This window comes from Phocoena sinus, chromosome 16 (assembly GCF_008692025.1).
Source record: "Phocoena sinus isolate mPhoSin1 chromosome 16, mPhoSin1.pri, whole genome shotgun sequence".
In the NCBI taxonomy this organism is placed as follows: domain Eukaryota; kingdom Metazoa; phylum Chordata; class Mammalia; order Artiodactyla; family Phocoenidae; genus Phocoena; species Phocoena sinus.
The window spans coordinates 75,382,609-75,401,360 of NC_045778.1; the positions used below are offsets into that span (position 1 = coordinate 75,382,609).

Sequence of the window (18,752 nt, forward strand, 5' to 3'; positions counted from 1 at the left end):
AGGCTGTTATTGGACAGAACAGCTTTATCAGTTTGTATGACTTCTACAACAGTCTATTTTTTTTTAAAGATTTTTTTGATGTGGACCATTTTTTAAGTCTTTATTGAATCTGTTACAATACTGCTTCTGTTTTATGTTTTGTTTTTTTGGCCCTGAGGCATGTGGGATCTTAGCTCCCCAACCAGGGATCGAACCCGTACCCCATGCATTGGAAGGCGAAGTCTTAACCACCGGACCACCAGGGGAGTCCCTACAACAGTCTTACATATCCAAACCCTTTATCAAATTGACCCTTTGAATGAAAACTGAGAATAAATCATACTATCACCAGCATGCTTTAATTAAGTACACTCTCTCTCACTGTGTGTTATTACGGAAAAACCCGAACTTTTTGGCCGACCCAATATATATACATAAATATACACACACACGCGCGCGCGTGCGCACACACACACAATCTTTGCTTTAATGGTCAATAAAATAACATCAGTAACGGTTAGCTTCCAACTTACAATCTGGCCATCTCTCAATATTTTAAACTGAGCTGGAAAAATGCATACAACTGTCCACATACAACTGAGCCAAGAGCCTTAAGCACTGAATCCACAAGCCTAAAATGCTGTTTTTCTTGTTTCATGATCAAAAAGCTCCATTAGTTGAGAGATGCTATTCAGACTCATTGAATACCGAATTAACAGAGTGATGAATTGGACTTCATGAAGTATTCATGAGTTCTCATTTAATGCTAATTAAAAAAAAAAAAAAAGGCCTATGTTAAATGATTTTAAGACCCTGGCAGAGACTGACAAAAGCATGAAGAATTAAGGTTCAGGGGGAAGTGTGATCCAAAATCACAGAGCTGAGTCATGCAAGTTGGGAGCACAACATTTATACCGTTCTGGTATAAATCGCTCTAGCTGGCAACGTATAAATGATAAATAAACGTTTTAAAACCACTTTCTGCATACTGACTTCGATAAAATTGTAACGATGAAAGAAACGAAGATATTTGTGGTCGTTGCTAACAGTCTGCTTTATACCTGCCAGGCAAGTGAGGGATATCTTTCTCTGCCTCCAAGGTGGCTGAAACATTTACTTTTGAGTGTCATATTAACAGGTAATTAACTATTAAAAATCACAAGTGCCACATAACATTAAGATGTGCTATGCTAGGGTTTTTTTGTTTTGTTTTGTTTTAAAAAAAAAAAAACAGCACTTCTATTTGGAATTGCTTCTTCATATTGCAGGTGAAGAGATGTGACGAGGAAACCAGGCTATACAAATCTGCAAGCTACTCTGGAGTCTAAAAGAATAAAAGTTTGGCATGCAAAACATATTCAGCAACTTTAATTTTTGGTCTAACTGCAACAGTTAATTGGAAAATATTTTCTGGATAGGACTGGATTGAAGACACCAACTTGACACTAACTGGATATGAAAAATGCAGTTATACTTAGAATTAAATCTTCAACAGCCAACATGCTTTTAAACGTAAAAAACTGAGCTAAATTAAAAACAGTGGTATGGTTATCCACCCTTTCCAGGTACGCATTTTAAAGACCTCTGTTCTACAAAGAATCAAGGAATCAGAACCTTAACTGGTTTTAAATAACTTTAAGCTTTTTTTTTTTTTTTTTTTTTTTTTTTTTTTTTTTTTTTATGCGTTACGCGGGCCTCTCACTGTTGCGGCCTCTCCCGTTGCGGAGGACAGGCTCCGGACGCGCAGGCTCAGCGGCCATGGCTCACGGGCCCAGCCGCTCCGCGGCATGCGGGATCCTCCCAGACCGGGGCACGAACCCGTGTCCCCTGCATCGGCAGGCGGACTCTCAACCACTGCGCCACCAGGGAAGCCCCTAAGCTTTTAACTAAGACATTTTCTAACTGGAAATTTTAGAGGTGTGCAAACTAAAAACAATAGCGTAGGTCTCCCAGAAAATATTTACTTGAGGGACAATGAGAGGAGGGGTACTAAGTTTTAAAAGCCACACATTTTCTGAAACTTCAAGTAAGGAGAAAATTCCTATTGTCCAGTGAAAGGCAAAGGGAATCAGGCAATGAGGAATAAGAACAGTGTTGCCAAGTGTTACAAAGAACCGAGAAAAACAATTAATGCCGATCAATTGCAACTCCTGTCATCCATAAGATGGGACTAAAGTCTTAAACCTCCTGTCTCAAAAGAGTATAGACACAGTGGAATATTATACAGCCACTTAAATGATTATTCTTCCAATCTATTTTCATTTTCACAGTAAATTAAGATGTTCAAAAGAATAGACGAAAAAATTATGAAACAATATACATGGCGTGATTTCACATTTATTTCAAAATAAAACACATACATAAATGTAAGTAGAAAAAAGTCTGAAAGGACACACACCAAAATGTGAATGACAGTAGTAATAGTGACAGGATTGTAAGTGACTTTTATTTTCTCTGGTATACTTTTCTATACTGTCTAAATGTCTTCTGGCGAACACTATCTATTTCAAATAAGAAAAATAATAAAGCTATTTCCATTCTGGAAAAAATATCAGTGGGATTTATAAGTAATATTCAGATCACTTGGGAAACAGGATTCATTTTATCATAAACCCACCAGGGTCCCCTGAACTGTAAAAAGACAAAACACTTTAAAATGTATTCTAGAAATATGCTGTGGGCTCTTGCGAAGGATGAAAGCACGCTTTGCTTTGTGAGGTATTTATGAAAATTTCTCTGAAAACTAAACTTTTTAAGAGAAATTCATACTTGAGTTTGCTACTTAAATATTATTTCGAGTCCCTCTGGGTAAAAGAATGTCTATTCCCTGATTTATCTTGTGAAAAATTAGGGAATAGACATTCTTTTACCCAAAGGTAATACTTTACTTTTATTTATTCCTGAGAAAGAAATCCATCATGCTTTGATTTAGGTAACTAAGTGATCTGGGATTCCAATTACTGCAAATTAAACACTGTCATTCACGTAGCCAGTGGCGACCTCGGCTTCCTGCATACTCACTGCAGGTGAAATGTGCCAAGAATTCGAAAGATGGACACGTCGGCCTTTAAGTAATGACCACCAACAGCCGCTGCAGACAGGGAGTTTTATTTTTTCCATTCAAGCTTTATCAAATGGACTGTTCAAAAAGCACATACAAGAGCAAAAACTATCACATGCAAAAACCAAACGTGTTTTGTCTTACAGTCACTGGTTTTCTTCTGGAAAATAATCCACATTTGAGTAACCAGAGCCTAATTCAAACACTTCCCAATTGTTCCCACTTCACTTCCTTCTCTAAAGTGAGCAACAGTAGATACGTTTTAAGTAGCTGATCATCATCTTTCTCATCTTTATTCTACTGAAATAATATAAAGCTTTACCAAGTGAAACCATATACTGTCCGGAAATCTGAAAAGATTCATTTACATAATAAATTCCAAAACATAAGAAATCATATACAACTGATATTTTGAAAAATGGATAAAAATTAGAATAAGCTAATATCTGAAAGCAAACGTAAACAGTAATAACTTCTTATCTAAATAATTTTAATCAAATGAATAATATATTCATCTGGTAATAGCCTCTATCTTTCAGAATATAAAGAAAGTGCTCAGATTACATTTAAAAAAAAATAAGATAACAAAAATCTCACAGAACTGAAATAATTTAAATAAAGATGACAGCATGGGGAATCTTTATTACATTTTTGCTCCCAAGACAGGGAGGCAGGTATAAATTTACCTTAATTAATCAGAAAGGGACTGCAGCACTAAGATTGTAAATGCAAAGCTTCCAGCCTTGAAAAGATATAAACTATCTTTGAAAGGTTCTCATGCATCCTTCTTTAGATGAAAGCCGTTAATGTAAAATCAGATTTCTCAGCTAGACTGCTTGTCACCTGACCGAGCCAAGTCACTTTCCTTGACTGTCCTTTTCTAGCCCACTATCAACATTCACTCAGCAGGGCTCAAAAGAACAAATAACCGTCTTTTGAAGACACCTTGTTCATGAGGATCAACACACTGTCTACTCTCAGAAGAACAACACACGAAAATAGCAACTGAGTAGAAGAATCTCCGTCCCCACCTCTCTCTGGAGCTTCAACGGAGCCAACCTAGAAAGCCACGCACAGGGAGAGCACCACAGCTCCAAATAGGGGGCTTAATCCTTTTCCTCTGAAGGAATCCTAAACTGAACTCTGCAGGAAAACACCAGAGTTGTGGTAAGAAGTAAGAGCCAAGCTTTCTCTTCATCTGATACTTGAGTTGTGATCTTAATGAATTCCACTCTACACACTAAGATGAAAGTTGGTGTAACGCACCTGATGACATCAACCTGGACATTCCAATGCCAAGGGTACCAGGTATGGACCCAACCTACTTATTTTAATAATACTGAGATTACTCACAACGCTTCTGAAGTCCTGTTTTGAAATTTCTTTCAACTCAATAGGACTTCAGGTCATTCTTACTTTCTTATTTATGCTTTGCTTAATGTTTAGCTGCTTAAAGTATCATTTTCGTAAATCATTAAAAAATTAAGCTATCTTCACTTTAGAGGGAAATATTTTCTTATATGTTCTACAGATTCTGAAGGCAGTTCTAAATAAGAGTCTATCAAATGCTCTTGGGAGACTATTTTGAAGGACAAAATTCCAGAGAATGCAAAATCCATGCCATCACTACTCTATCCCCAGCTAGCTAAGTACCTGCTCATGGTAGGTGCTACACACATACACACACTCTCTCTCTCTGAATGAATAAATACAATTTATTTGGATGTTGAACTTCTAGACATCTGATTTTCAAAACCATTGTTTTATGATCCTTCCTTTTATTCCAGCTAGCTGAAATTATTTTCTAATGTTTTATACCTAAACTCAGTGAATTTAAAAGTTTAAAAATCGGTAGTGGGATTCAAGCCACTAAGTTTTATAACACGGTTTTTTAAAAGATAAATCAACAGAAAATGAAAATATGGGCAAAATGAGAATTGAAAAGGACTCAGCGGCCAAGCAGGTGGCAACAGGTGGTGGTCAGCTGAGAAAGAGCACAGGAGAGTAAGCCTCCTCTGTCCCCCCCACCCACCTCCGGCACAGCGCGACTCGCCTGCCCCCCTCCCACCTCCTGGCACAGTGCCTGCCACCTTGAAAGTGGGGGACAAGGGACATCTGCTGAATGAGTGAAGGACCAACTAAGAGAAGGGAGAGGGAAAGAAGGACCTGCCTCTGCTGCAGACTAGGAAGTGTAGTGTCTCCTCTCTGGCCCCCAAATCAAAGGACAAGAACCGGGTGCTTTCGCCTCCTGCCCCAGAACAGAGGTCAAGATGATTCCTACTTCACTTACATGCAACGCGTGGCACAGCTATAAAAGTAGTCAGATAGAAACTAATTTTTAATCAATAACCAAAAACAAGTGTCCTGAGTTCTAAGGAAATAAAAATTAGTCTATATTTACCTTTGATGGGGCTGAGGTCAAGGCAGGAGCCAACAACTTTCTAAAAAAAACTGCACTTCTTAGATCTGAGAAATAACGCAAAGTATCCCAGTTTCGACAGTATAATATATAGCTACGGTAATCACATATTTTATTGTCCAAACTGGGATCTTTTGGAGAGTAAAAGGGAGCACGAGTAAGAATTATTCTAGGAAAAATAACTGTGCCAAGACAGCAGACACGAATAGGACTGTCCTGGGTAAAGAGACATCCGATGTTAACACAACAAACATCCTTTTTCGGAAGTTTGTACTATTTCCTTTTTTTCAAGTTTTCTATTAAACTACATAATATAACACTCGGCAGTCATGTAACACTGAACACTGAGTAACAGCTCAGCTTTGTTGCCTTGAGAAGACATTTTCTAAGCGATGACACAGAATTCCCACTTCTTCCCCACACCTAAGGTCTCTCAGCATAAACTAATGTTTTAAATGGCTCTGAGGAAACAGTTTGTTTTAATATTAACAAGAGAAGTTTACCGTCTCTTGTTCATAAAACAGACTTCCGAAATGATGAACCCCAATTATGAGTCTCGGTCATAACACATTTAAAAAATCTTTATATTAACCATGAGATTCTCACAAATACACTGCCACAAAATATTTTAGAAAAGCTATATAGCCATCAAAATTAAAAAGTCTAATCTGCGGACGGTTACAGAGCTCCCCCCGGGTGATGAACTTGCACCGCGGCACACATCAGCAGCACAACGCTGGCAGGAGTGCCCGGGCAGAGAGGCGACTGAGCTGACTCAGTTTCTGAAGAGCAGCATCCGCTCGGAGCACGTCTGCCCCACCAGCCTCGCGTACTGCAGCACGGCGGCCTCCTCGCTCGGGTCTCTCTGCTGCTTCTTATACACACCGTAAGGCATTATGGTCTTCTTGTAAAACACCTGCAGGCGGTCAGGTTCCTTACTGCGATCTTCATCCACTGCATTAACAAAAAAATATGGATTAAAAACAGCACCTATCAAACCACTTTTCATTTCCTAATTTAAGAATGCTTAACTGAAGTATAAAAATTATGTACTATGTATTAAGATGCCTTCTCTGAGCAGTATGTTCAAATGAGGCTGTGCAGTATTAAGACTAACTTGAGTATGTTAATAAATAACAAATGCCTTGCTGAAAGACAGTAAATTCCCTCCACAAAGAGAGCTGAAACATCAGTGAGAGAGACAAGGAATTGCGTGCAATTTTTCAAATGGCCTTCAACGTCCTTATTATTTTCTCTTACACGACGAAGTTTACAGCTCTCCAGCATCTTTCCTGAGTCTGATTTAAATTTATTTTGCCTCTCCCAGAGCCAACATTCACTGTGTGAAGTTTCCGTCCCTGCAGTGAGGCTTTCTGTTGACTCAGCAGTCCGGGCTGACTTGAACTGGCCAGGTTCGGGCGATGGGCACTCGTGCTGCGCAGGCAGGAGGGCAGATGCTTGCAGCTTTCTCGGAGACGGCCACTATCGGCTCTCCTTTCTTCCACATAGAAGAACTCCTGGTTTTTAGCAGGGCATACTGTTTCCCAGCCTGCCTTGCAGCCGGGTGTGGTCCTGTGACCAAGTTCTGGCCAACAGGATACAAGTAAAGGGTTTTGTAGGACAGCTGGCCCAGGGTCTTTGCCTCCTTCCTTTTTCAGCCCTTCCCTCATTCTGCCGCTTAGAGCATAAATATCACAGTAGGAGCTCTAACCTCTGTCTTGCAGCTTTCTCTCGGTTCAGCAAAAACAAAAGCTAGAAGGAACCTGGGTACCTGAGAACTTCGTGGAACAAAACGGCCATTCCAGCCCTGGACTGCCTCTGTCTAGAATTCTACATAAAACAGAAAAAAACTACCTTAAGACAAATTATTTTAGGTTTCTATTGTTGGCAGTTGCTCTAATCCTAACTAACACAGAAAACAATGTTAACAGATCTACTAAAATGTTTTTTTTTTTAAATCATTGACTCAGCAAGACCAGTTCTCAGAATCAGCGCACAGCTGACTAAATATGAGAATCATCTGAAGAGTTTTTTTAAAAATACCAAGGCCTGGATCCTATTCCCAGAGATCCTGATTTAAAACTTGTCTCAGTGGAACCTGAGCATCAGTATTTTCTTAAGCCTAAGAGGTGGATTGAGAACCACTGTCCTAGAAAAACAAACACACCAGTGTTTATATATGTGTGTAAGGATATTTACAGCAATACTCTCTGTAATACTAAAAAAACTGGAAGCAACATAAATGTCCATGAATGGAGAACTGGTTAATAAACATGTTAAGGTATATCCATACAGTAAAATGTTATACAGCTATTAAAAAGACAAAGGAAAATAGATTGTTAAGTGAAAAAAAAAATAGGTTCAGTGTTAAAAGCCTAGTATATGCATAGAAAAGGATCTGGACATACATTAACCTGTTAACAGTACTTATCTCTAACTGTTCCCTTTGCCTAGAACTAGCCAGCTTCTATTGGTTGCCCTCCCTGGACCCTGAGCCCCTTTTCTCTTCAGCCCAGGGGTGGCAGTGCTTTCCTGCTGTTGCTACTCTCTGGATCACATCTCTGTGCTCCTGGCTCTCAGCAATACCACTGCCTGTTATCACCAATTCCGTGAATTAAATGTTCTCTGTTGTAAATATTTCAAGTGGCTTTGGTGTACCTGGTTGGACTTCAAAATATGTGTTGTTTCTTACAAATTACTTTATCCAACTGAAGCAGAAAATGCACATACTTTAAAACAACTAAATATTTGACATTTACTAGGTTACCACATCCCTTACCAGGGTAAATGACAAGCAAAGGAAAAGGCAGGGACCTGGTTCCTGCTGTCGGTTTCAGACAGTTTAAAGCACATGGATTGCAACACAGAAATCTCCATCACCTGCTTATAAATGCTACTAGGAGGAAAAGGTTAGATTCAATTATGCTTAGAAACTCATACAAATAGAAAACTAGTAAAGATCAGTAAGAAGAACAAAGGAGAGAAGCAAGGACAGTGGCAAAATTGCACAAAACCGGCTAAATCTAAAACCCTGACTTTTTAAAATGGCATTTTAAAGCATGTCTATATTTAACTACACAGAATGTTGTTTCACAGTTTAAACCTTTATCCTAAAATAGTTTAGGACAGACATCCTTTTAAATTCAAATGAATGGAACACTCTAACAAATAAAAACTTAAGATTTGATATGCCATTATCTTATTTTATCTAGAATGAAATGCCACCCTCTAATTTTTATTCTTTTCTAGTATGACATATAAAAATAAAAACAGAAGATTAGGAAAAACCCACCATTATGTATAATTTACCTCAACTATTTTAGAGTGCACTCCTCTTAGAGAGTAGGAAATTTTGTATTGTTTCATTTGTCAAAAAATATACTTCATTTCTATTTATTAAGATTACAGGAAAAGCTTTAAGATTCAACCACTGAAACACACACTGGCTTGTGACGCTGCTGAGTCTACTGTTTAACTTATGTATCTAATTTTCATAAAACTTCTAAATTAATTTATAGCATTTTTAGAGAACCTTATAGCAAAGAAAGCAATCAAGTTCAATAGTTCTTTTTACTCCAAATACTTTTGAGGCCTTTGTTCTGGACTGAAGTAGTCAAATACTTAATATACTCAAAAAGTAGGTATCAACCAGCTGTTGATTTTTTAACATCACATGTAATTACCACAAAAAGTGGTAATAATGAATTGTAAAATCCTCTCCTCATTCCCTTCAATGTTAATACATCCAAGTCATGGGAGACGCAAATATATTTGGTCTCAGTGCTCAAATACTTCGGAAGTTCATGGCACTGTAGTTACTGTTACTGCTGTTGTTTGTTTAAGATTCCAAATGCTGTGTTCCTGACATTCTATCACCATTTCACCAAAATACTGAGACTTAATTAAAACTTTTAATAAATTTATTAAAATACAAATTAGTTTTCTTAATTGCCCCCATTTCTTAAATTTTACCATTATCACACTTTGACTGTAAAAAAAAAAAGGCACTGAAACATCATAGAGATAAAAAGTAGCAATCAAGCATATCTTTCCCTACCTAAAAACACTGAAATTGCAGCTCAAATTTGGAATGTAAACTTAGAATTCTGCCTACCCAAAGGTGCCAAAGTATCAATCTAAAACCACCAGTACTTTTGAAAAAGGAAACAGATCAACAAGACAGAGTGTAAGAGAAACAAAGAAAAGATACACTGTAAAATGTTTAAAACTTGATATTTCAATAACTTGAACTAACCTTAACATTTTCTAGGAAATAGTCATCAATGAAATTACTGAATACTCAATAAAATGCACATTCATTTCTTATTTTATATCTTTTTAAACCATAAAAGTAATGCTTTTTTAAGAACTCAAATAATACAGAAATAGTGATGTCGGCCCGCACACACAATCCTCTCTCCGACCCCTCTCCCCCTTGCCTCCCCAAATGTCCATCCACGTTCTCAGAGTTTAACAATTCCATAAGATGCATCTAAAGATTTAAATATAGAGTCTTTTGGATTACATTCTAGCCACATCTTACATTCCGGCCAGAAAATCAAGTCAATTACCCTTTCGATGGGTATTGCGTCAACTTCAGAAACCACTGACTATCGTTATACAGACTACAACTGTGTTTTCTGGGGTTAGCGGTCTGCAGTTCTATAACCATCAATTTCATCTGCAATGAAGGCAGATTCTAATTCTTAGTAGAATCTATATAATTAGTATTAAAATTTAAATTTAAAACCTAAACAAGAAAAGTTCTACCAGACACTTAAAACACTGAAAATTAGTTGATTTATTTACTAAAGTTAAAAAAAAAAAGCAAATATCCTCACAAAACCCTCCTGTAATCATGTGTGTTGCTTGCCTGATACATGTTATCAGCATTTGTAGACAAAAAGCTACACAGCTAAACCCATACAGCACAACAGGCCTCTTCTTGAGGGGATCTTGAAGATACTAGAAAAATAAAGCCATTTTGAGATTAAAGGCCATTTGTCATCTCATCTGAGGGAAAATGCCAGCTCATTTTGAGATGTCTTAAAAATGTCTGCCAACAAGAACTTCTTCCATCTTTCCTTTCTCTAACATATCACAATTTAATTTCATAAAATAAAAACCAAAGGCAATCCTGCAAACCCTTTTCTGAGATGAGCATTTGATCTCTAGTGATACAAATATGCTGTCAACTCTGTGATGTTTTAATCTTCAAGGAAAACTCTGGTGGGCAGCAACTGCTTGATTTCCCCCAGCTCTTTATTCACAGGAGGTGAACTGTACATCACGGGTGCTTTCAAAGGAAAAAACCTAGGGATCAAAGCTTTACCTCTCCTTCTTACGGGGATTTAACTCATTCGTTATTCTTAAAGAGACTCTGTAACTTCTAGGCTTTCCAGAAACTGATGAAACAGTCTGTTTTCTTAACTTCATTATTTATTGTTACAGCATTGCAAGAACATGAAAACATAAACATAAAAACAAGTTACATACTTGTTACACATACAGTTTCTCATAAAGGTAGCTATATAAATGGTAGACTCGGTAACATTAACGAAGCTAAATATCATTGGGCAAAATGGGGATATAATGGAATTTGAAAATTTGAACAAATAAATACATGATGGAACCCAACTATGAAACCGAACTCAACTCTGGCAAGTTCAAAGCCAAACATGATTTAGAACACTGTAAAGTGACAAGAGGTATTAACAAATGTTTTAATTGCCATGGGGGAGTGTATGGGGAAGGTGGAGAGAATTTGAGAGGAAGCTTTTTAGTATGGGAAAGCAAAGGGCAAGGCAAGGGAATACACAGCAGTTATGACAGAAATTAACTGAGCTCAATCAGTGAGGTCTTCAAGCCCATTTGGTGGGAGACTCAAAAATCGATTTGGAAATCCCTCAGGGAGAATTACACATTTTCATATTCTGTAAGGAATACTGTTGGCTAGTCATTTCACTCAGAATATGTTTTTGGTAAAAATGAAAACTAAGAAAACAAATCTAAACTTAGCTTATTTCTGAAAGAATATGCAACAACAGCTTTACAGCAACAATTCTCACACCATACAATTCACCCATTTAGAGTGTACAAACCTATGGTTTTCAGTGTAGTCACAGAGGTGTGTAACCATCACAACAATCCATTTTAGAGCATTTTCAGCAACCCAGAAAGAAACCCCATACCTATCAGCGGTCACTCCCCACTGCTCCGAACTTCCTTAGCCCTAAGCAATACCAACCTCTCTACAGAACCAGACAATATGTGATCTTTTGTGACTGATTTATTTAGCACAGTGTTTTCGAGGCTCATCCACACTATAGCAGGCGTCAGCACTTCAGCCCTTTTTACTGCCAAATCATATACTGTTGTAGGGATACACAGCAGCTCCCCCCGTCTTATCCGCAGTTTTGCTTTCCTCGCTTTCAATTACCTGTGGTCAACCACAGTCCGAAAATATTAAATGGAAAATTCCAGAAATAATTCATCAGTTTTAAAGGGTGCACTCCTTTGAGTAGTGTGATGAAATCTCGCACCACCCCATCCCATCCCTCGGATCATCCCCTTTGTCCAGTGCATCCCACCTGTTAGCCATTTGGTAGCCATCTTGGTTATCAAGTCAACTGTCATAGTATCACAGTGCTTGTGTTCAAGCAACCCTTACTTTACTCAATAATGGCTCCAAGTGCAAGGGTAGTAATGTTGGCAATTCGGATATTCTCTTACTGTGCCTAATTCGTAAATTAAACTTTATCATAGGTATGTATATAGGAAAAAACATAGTATATAGGGTTCAGTATATCCATGGTTTCGGGCATCCACTGGAAGTCTTAGAACATATCCCCTGAGGCTTAAGGGGGAACTAGTGTATCAATTTTTATTTATCCATTCAGCAGTTGATGGACATATGGGTTATTTACTTTTAAACTACTATAAATAATGCTGTTACAGACATTTGTGTACAAGTTTCTGTGTGTTTTCATTTCTCTTGGATATATACCTAGAAGTGAAATTGCTGGGTCCTATGATAACTCTGTGTTGAACCTACTAAGAACTGCCAGACGTTTTCCAAAGTGGCTGAACCATTTTACATTCCTACCAGCAGTGTATGAAAGTTCCAATTTCTTCACATCCTCATCAACACCTGTTTTTATCTGCTTTTCCTATTGCAGCCATCCTAGTGGGTATGACGTGGCATCTTACTGTGATTTTGATTTGCGCTGGGTCAAAGCTAATGATGGTAAGTTTCTTTTCATGTTCTTATTGGTCATTCATATATCCTCTTTCTATTCAAATCATTTGTCCATTTTTAAACTGAGCTTTTTATTGAGCTATAAGAGTTGTTTATATATTCTGGGCATTAGATCCTTATCAGATATATGATTTGCAAATACACCCTCCCATTCTATGACCTGCCTTTTTACTTTGTTGATGATGTCTTTGGAAGTATACAAGTTTTTAACTTTGATGAAGTCGAATTTATTATTTGTTTCTTTTGTTGCTTGTGCTTTTGGTGTCATATTTAAGAACCATCACCAAGTCCACGGTCATGAAGATTTACTCCTATTTTTGTTCCCTAAGGGTTTTATGGTTTTAGCACTTACATTTGGATCCAATCCATTTTGAGTTAATTTTTGTATATCATGTGAAATACGGAATCAATTTCATTCTTTTGCACGTGGATATCCAGCTGACCAAGGACCATTTGTTGAAAAGATTATTCTTTCGTCCACTCAACTGTCTTCGGTATCATTTTTGAAAATCAATTGACCATAATATGAGTTTCTTACTGGACTCCCAATTCTAGTCCACTAATACATATGTCTAACTATATGCCAGAATCACATAGTCTTTAACTCTATTCTTCTTTTTAAGGATTGTTTTGGCTATTCTGAGTTCCTTTAATTTTTTTTTTTTTTTTGCGGTACGCGGGCCTCTCACTGTTGTGGCCTCTCCTGTTGCGGAGCACAGGCTCCGGACGCGCAGGCTCAGCGGCCATGGCTCACGGGCCCAGCCGCTCCGCAGCATGTGGGATCTTCCCGGACCGGGGCACGAACCCGTGTCCCCTGCATCGGCAGGCGGACTCTCAACCACTGCGCCACCAGGGAAGCCCTGGGTTCCTTTAATTTTCGTGTGACTTTTAGGATCAACAATCAATTTCTACAAAGAAGCCAGCTGCTATTTTAATAGGGATTGCATTTAATCTGTAGGTCAGTTTGAAGACTTAATATTAAGTCTTCTGATCCATGAACATGGAATTTTCCCCATTTATTTAGGTCTTCTGTAATTTCTTTCGACAATGTTTTGTATTTTACAGAATATAAAATTTTCACTGCTCTGCTAAATTTGTTCCTAACAATTCTATTCTTTTTTTTTTTTTTTTTTTTTTTTGCGGTACGCGGGCCTCTCACTGTTGTGGCCTCTCCCGTGGCGAAGCACAGGCTCCGGACACGTAGGCTCAGAGGCCATGGCTCACGGGCCCAGCTGCTCTGTGGCATGTAGGATCTTCCCGGACCGGGGCACGAACCTGTGTCCCCTGCATCGGCAGGCGGACTCTCAACCACTGCGCCACCAGGGAAGCCCACAATTCTATTCTTTTTGATGTTATTATAAATAAAATTGTTTACTTAATTTCATTTTTAGATGGTTTATTGCAAGTATACAGAAATAAAACTGAGTTTTGTGTGTTGATCTTTTATCCAGTAACCTTGCTGAATTCACTTATTAGTTCTGATAGTTTTTTAGTACAGTCTTTAGGATTCTCTATATACAAGATCATGTCATCTGCAAATAAAGATGGTTTTATGTCTTCCTTTCCAATCTGGATGCCTTTTATTTCATTTTCTTGCCTTACTGTCCTGGTGGAAATATCTTTTTAAAGGGAAAAAACTACATAATGTTGTCAAACTCGTGATATCATGGTAATTAAAAAAACCTCTTGACTCCCAGAAATCATAATATAAAACTAATCCATCAAGATGATTCTTACCAGAAAGAACTCCAGATTAGTTCTGACGTTATGGCATCAAAGCCCTGTAAAAAGGTCACCAGAGGATAACAGGATAATGCCAGACTCACAGTCTACAGCGTACAAAAACCACACCAACTCTACCTCCTGCCTCAGCTCACCTCTGTGAGGACTCTACTTAGATGCTGGTTACTGGTTACCTAAGTAAAATGCTAATAGCAAACCCCTCCTGATGATGAATAAGGGTTGTATTCTTTCAAATTTCTACTCTATGTGTTTTGATCCTTAAATACACTCTTAAATACTTCCTTTTTCACCACCAATGTTTACCCTAATAAAGGCTACACTTAAAAACTTGTAACAATATAATAAATGTAAATTGAAACACGTAAAACTTACCATTACAGAGTTTCTCAAAGACAAAGGAAGCTGGTTCGTGCAGCTGCTGGTGTGTAGGGGCTGGGGCCAAAGAGGCAGTCTTCGAGTCCAGAGCCGCCTAAGCCCTTCCTGGCTTGTGTGGTCAAGAGATTATTTACATACAAAGGAACTGATCGTATAAATAAATATACTGAGAAAAATGGGAGCTGGATTTCTCTGTCAGAGAAGGGCTAGAAAGGGAGAAGACTAGAATAAGTTCTGCTGTGTTGGATCAGAATTGGAGGTACAGGTGAAAACTCATGGTGTTTATACACTGTATCGACATACAAATACACAAGTAGATATAAGTGCGTGAGTGTATTTCCTAGATCTGTCTGTTGAGAGGGCTTGGAAGCAATGAAACCCCAGTAGCAATGAGCATACTTATTACCCAGATCTTGTTTGCTAAATATTACTCTCCACAAAAAGGAACTAGAGCTCCTTGGAGAAGTGCCTGAATGCAGAGCTGGGTCAGGGAAAGTACAAGATGAGCCTGGAATACTTTGTGCCAGGGAGTAAATGCGCAAAAAATGTTGGAGATGCATCAAAAGAATACAGGAGTCACCTTGAAAAGGACCCTGCTGGCCAAGTCTGAGACAATTTGAGCATTCAAAACAAATAATGAGAGTAATCGATTATATAATACATTGACCAAAATGTTAGGATTTCATGAGTCCACACTGACATAAACAAGCAAACGGAGAAGGGATGGCTCTTTCTTGTAGTAGAATACCAACTAAGAAAAGTAGAAGGAATGATTGAATGAGAAAAATCATTTGCCAGCTATCTCAGTAATAAATGATCCAAATAAGAATCATCAATGAAAGTAAAAATTAATTGATAAAGGTATTTACATTGTCCCAAAGTATCTCCCTACAAAATATTTACTTACTAACATATACAAAATACTTATTAACTTTACAGCAGTGACACCTGCATATCTCACTTTACGAAGTGAGTCCCCAGCAGTCAGATGAATCGACAGCGTGTGCCCCTCCTCAGATGTCGCAGTAAGAACTCAGCATCACTTCCAGGGTATTCTTGCCAAAACTACATAACCTGAATCTAGTTATGAAGCAACGTTTGATGAACACAAATTAAGGGATTTTCAACGAAGTAACTCGACTGTATTCTTCAAAAATGTCAAGGTAATGAAAAACCTGGAGTGCACTAAGGAACTGTTCCAGGGAAAAGGGGGCTAAAGAGACATGACAATAAATGCAACACATGATCCCAACCTGAACTCTGGATCAGAAAGAAAAGAAGGTAAAAGGAAAGTAGGTTTGTAAGTATGTGTGTGTGGTTTTGTGTCATAAAGGACATCACTGGAAAAATCTGTGGCATCTGAATAGGGTCTGTGGATTAGATGGTAGTAATATATCAATGCTACCTTCCTGGCTTTGATGGCTGTACTCTGATTACGTACAAAAGTGTTCCAGTTTTCAGGCAATACACACTGAAATATTTAAGGATAATAGCTCAATATATCTACAACTTACCTTCAAATGGTTGAGAAAAAAATACAGAACAAAAGGGATGAAATGATAAGGCAAATGTGGAAATACATTAGCAACTGGGGAGTCTGGCTGAAGAATATGAACAAGTTCTTTGTATTAGTATTACAATTTTTCTGTAAATTTGAAATTATTTCAAATAAAAAATGAACAAATGCTAAGCTACGTTCTTCAGCGTCCCATCTTCCCTCCTATTTGTGTGTGTGTGTTTGGAACCCAAGCATTACATTTGTACTTTTTTCAACTGTTAAATTTTGTTCTGACATATTCTCATCACCCCAGCCTACTGAGGTATTTTCATATTGTTTCTTTTCTTCTGGCAAGTTAGAGATCCTTACCAGCTTCAGAGTATCTGTAAATTTAGCTATCAAGATAAGAATAAAAATCTTTAAGTAGAGTTCTGAAAAGAGGGAAAAGCAAAAGGTAATACTGTAAGTCAGTACAGGAATAGCTAATAATTTTTTTTTAGTTATCAAATACATTGAATCAGTTCATTTTAGGATCAATGATGTTCACTTGGTTTGACAAATTAGCTTTATCTAAATCAATACCTTTAAATTCCACCATATTTGATAGCTCATGAAAGGTATTACCAAAATGGTAATGATGTTGCTGGTCACAAAGTCGAATTCCCAAATACAACAAAAGTTAGCTATAATACTAATTTCCAAAGAGTGAATCTGGCATTGGGTTGATTTTGATTCCTTCCAAGGGAATTAAGCTAGAGACTTCTAAAAGTACCTTCAAGCAGCAAAGACTTTTGAAAATTTCCTGGGGAAATTTTCAAATCCTCGTAAAATAAAAGTTGAAATTACAGTAGTTACCATAGGGGCAAACACAAATTCACTTTTCTTGGCCAAAGGTCTCAATCCAGAAACCTGTCCTCTTCCTCATTCTTGGTCTCAGCTCCATCTGCATACTGAGTCATCCCTCAGTATCCATGGGGGATTGGTTCCAGGACCCCCAGCAGGTACCAAAATCCGAGGATGCTCAGATTCCTTGTATAAAATGTTGTAGTATTTGCACACAACCTATGCAATCCTCCGGTATACTTCGAATCGCCTCTAGATCATTTATAATATATATCTAATTATACCTAATTATATCTAATTATAAATTAGATATTTTATAATACCTAATACAGTGTAAATGCTACAAAAATAGCTGCCGGCAAGTGGCGAATTCAAGTTTTGCTTTTTGCAACTTTCTGGAATCTTTCTCTCTACTAGTTCCTTTCCACTCACTTTCACAAAAGCTGAAGACTCTGCTATCTGGCACAAATAAAACTCTCTGTGACCCCTACCTTTTCTTCCAGTTACCTTACTCTTTCTCTCCTTTAAAGAGCATTTACATTAACGGCCATTTCCTCACCTCCCCACTCACTCCACAGGCTATTTCAATGTGTATCTTGGTCCAATCACCTTCATTCTATTCACTAAGGTCAAAGGGTCTCCCTGACATTGAACACGAAAAAAACACTGCAGTCTTTACCACCCTCAGCGAAGTATAAACTCAGAGGACCACTTCCTCCTCTTTGAAATCCACTCTGCCTTCCACTTTCCTGACACCATTTATCCTGGTTATTCTCTTACCTCCAGGGCAATTCTTTACTTGACTGTTAAATGTTGGGAGTTAGTGTTCTGTTCTAGGTTGTTCTTTCTTCTTGCTCTACATTTTCTCCCTCAGAAATTTCATCCATGTCCGTGGATTCAATTACCATTTTTAAGTCTGACCTCCAAACCCTCAGGTCCAGCCAAAATTTTTCCTCAGGAGACTTGATAATACTACGTGTGGCTAAAGGCAAATGCACATTATCTTGATCAGAGCAATCCTACTTCTAGGAGTCCATTCTACATAAATATCAGTATGTGTGCAAAAAGATGTATAAACTCTGTTGTAGCATTATTTGTAATTTAAATTAAAAAATTTAAAACTTAAATGTCCATCAATGGAGGGGAGGTATTATCAATGATACATATCATAGTATGCAACCATTAAAAAGGAATGGGTAAACATACTTATACCATATAACCCAGCAATTGTGCTTCCTGGTATTTGACCAAAGGAGCTGAAAACTTATGTCTACACAAAAACCTGCAAATAAATGTTCATAGCAGCTTTACTCATTAATTGCAAAATGTGGAAGCAAATGTGTGCCAAGATTTCCTTCAGTAGGTGAATGGATAAACAAATTGTGGTACGTCCATACAATGGACTATCATTCAGTGATGAAAGGAATGAATTATCAAGAAAAGAAAAGACACGGAGGAAACTTAAATGCATATTACTAAGTGAAAGAAGGCAATCTGAAAAGGCTACAGACTGTATATGATTCCACTACTATATGACAACCTGGAAAAGGCAAAACCATGGAGACAGTAAAGAGAT

At 37.8% G+C, this 18,752-nt stretch overlaps 1 protein-coding gene across 7 annotated transcripts in view; it reads right to left on the bottom strand.

Moving 5' to 3' along the window:
- Window positions 1–2,296: 2,296 nt before the first annotated feature.
- Window positions 2,297–18,752, bottom strand: part of ATE1 (arginyltransferase 1) — a 158,594-nt gene continuing 142,138 nt past the window's right edge. For all 7 annotated transcript variants that reach the window (XM_032607842.1, XM_032607845.1, XM_032607844.1 and 4 more), the window contains one exon: window positions 2,297–6,413. In XM_032607842.1, the coding sequence (XP_032463733.1) occupies window positions 6,235–6,413 (179 nt within the window). In that variant the 3' untranslated portion in view covers window positions 2,297–6,234. The remainder of the gene's footprint in view (window positions 6,414–18,752) is intronic.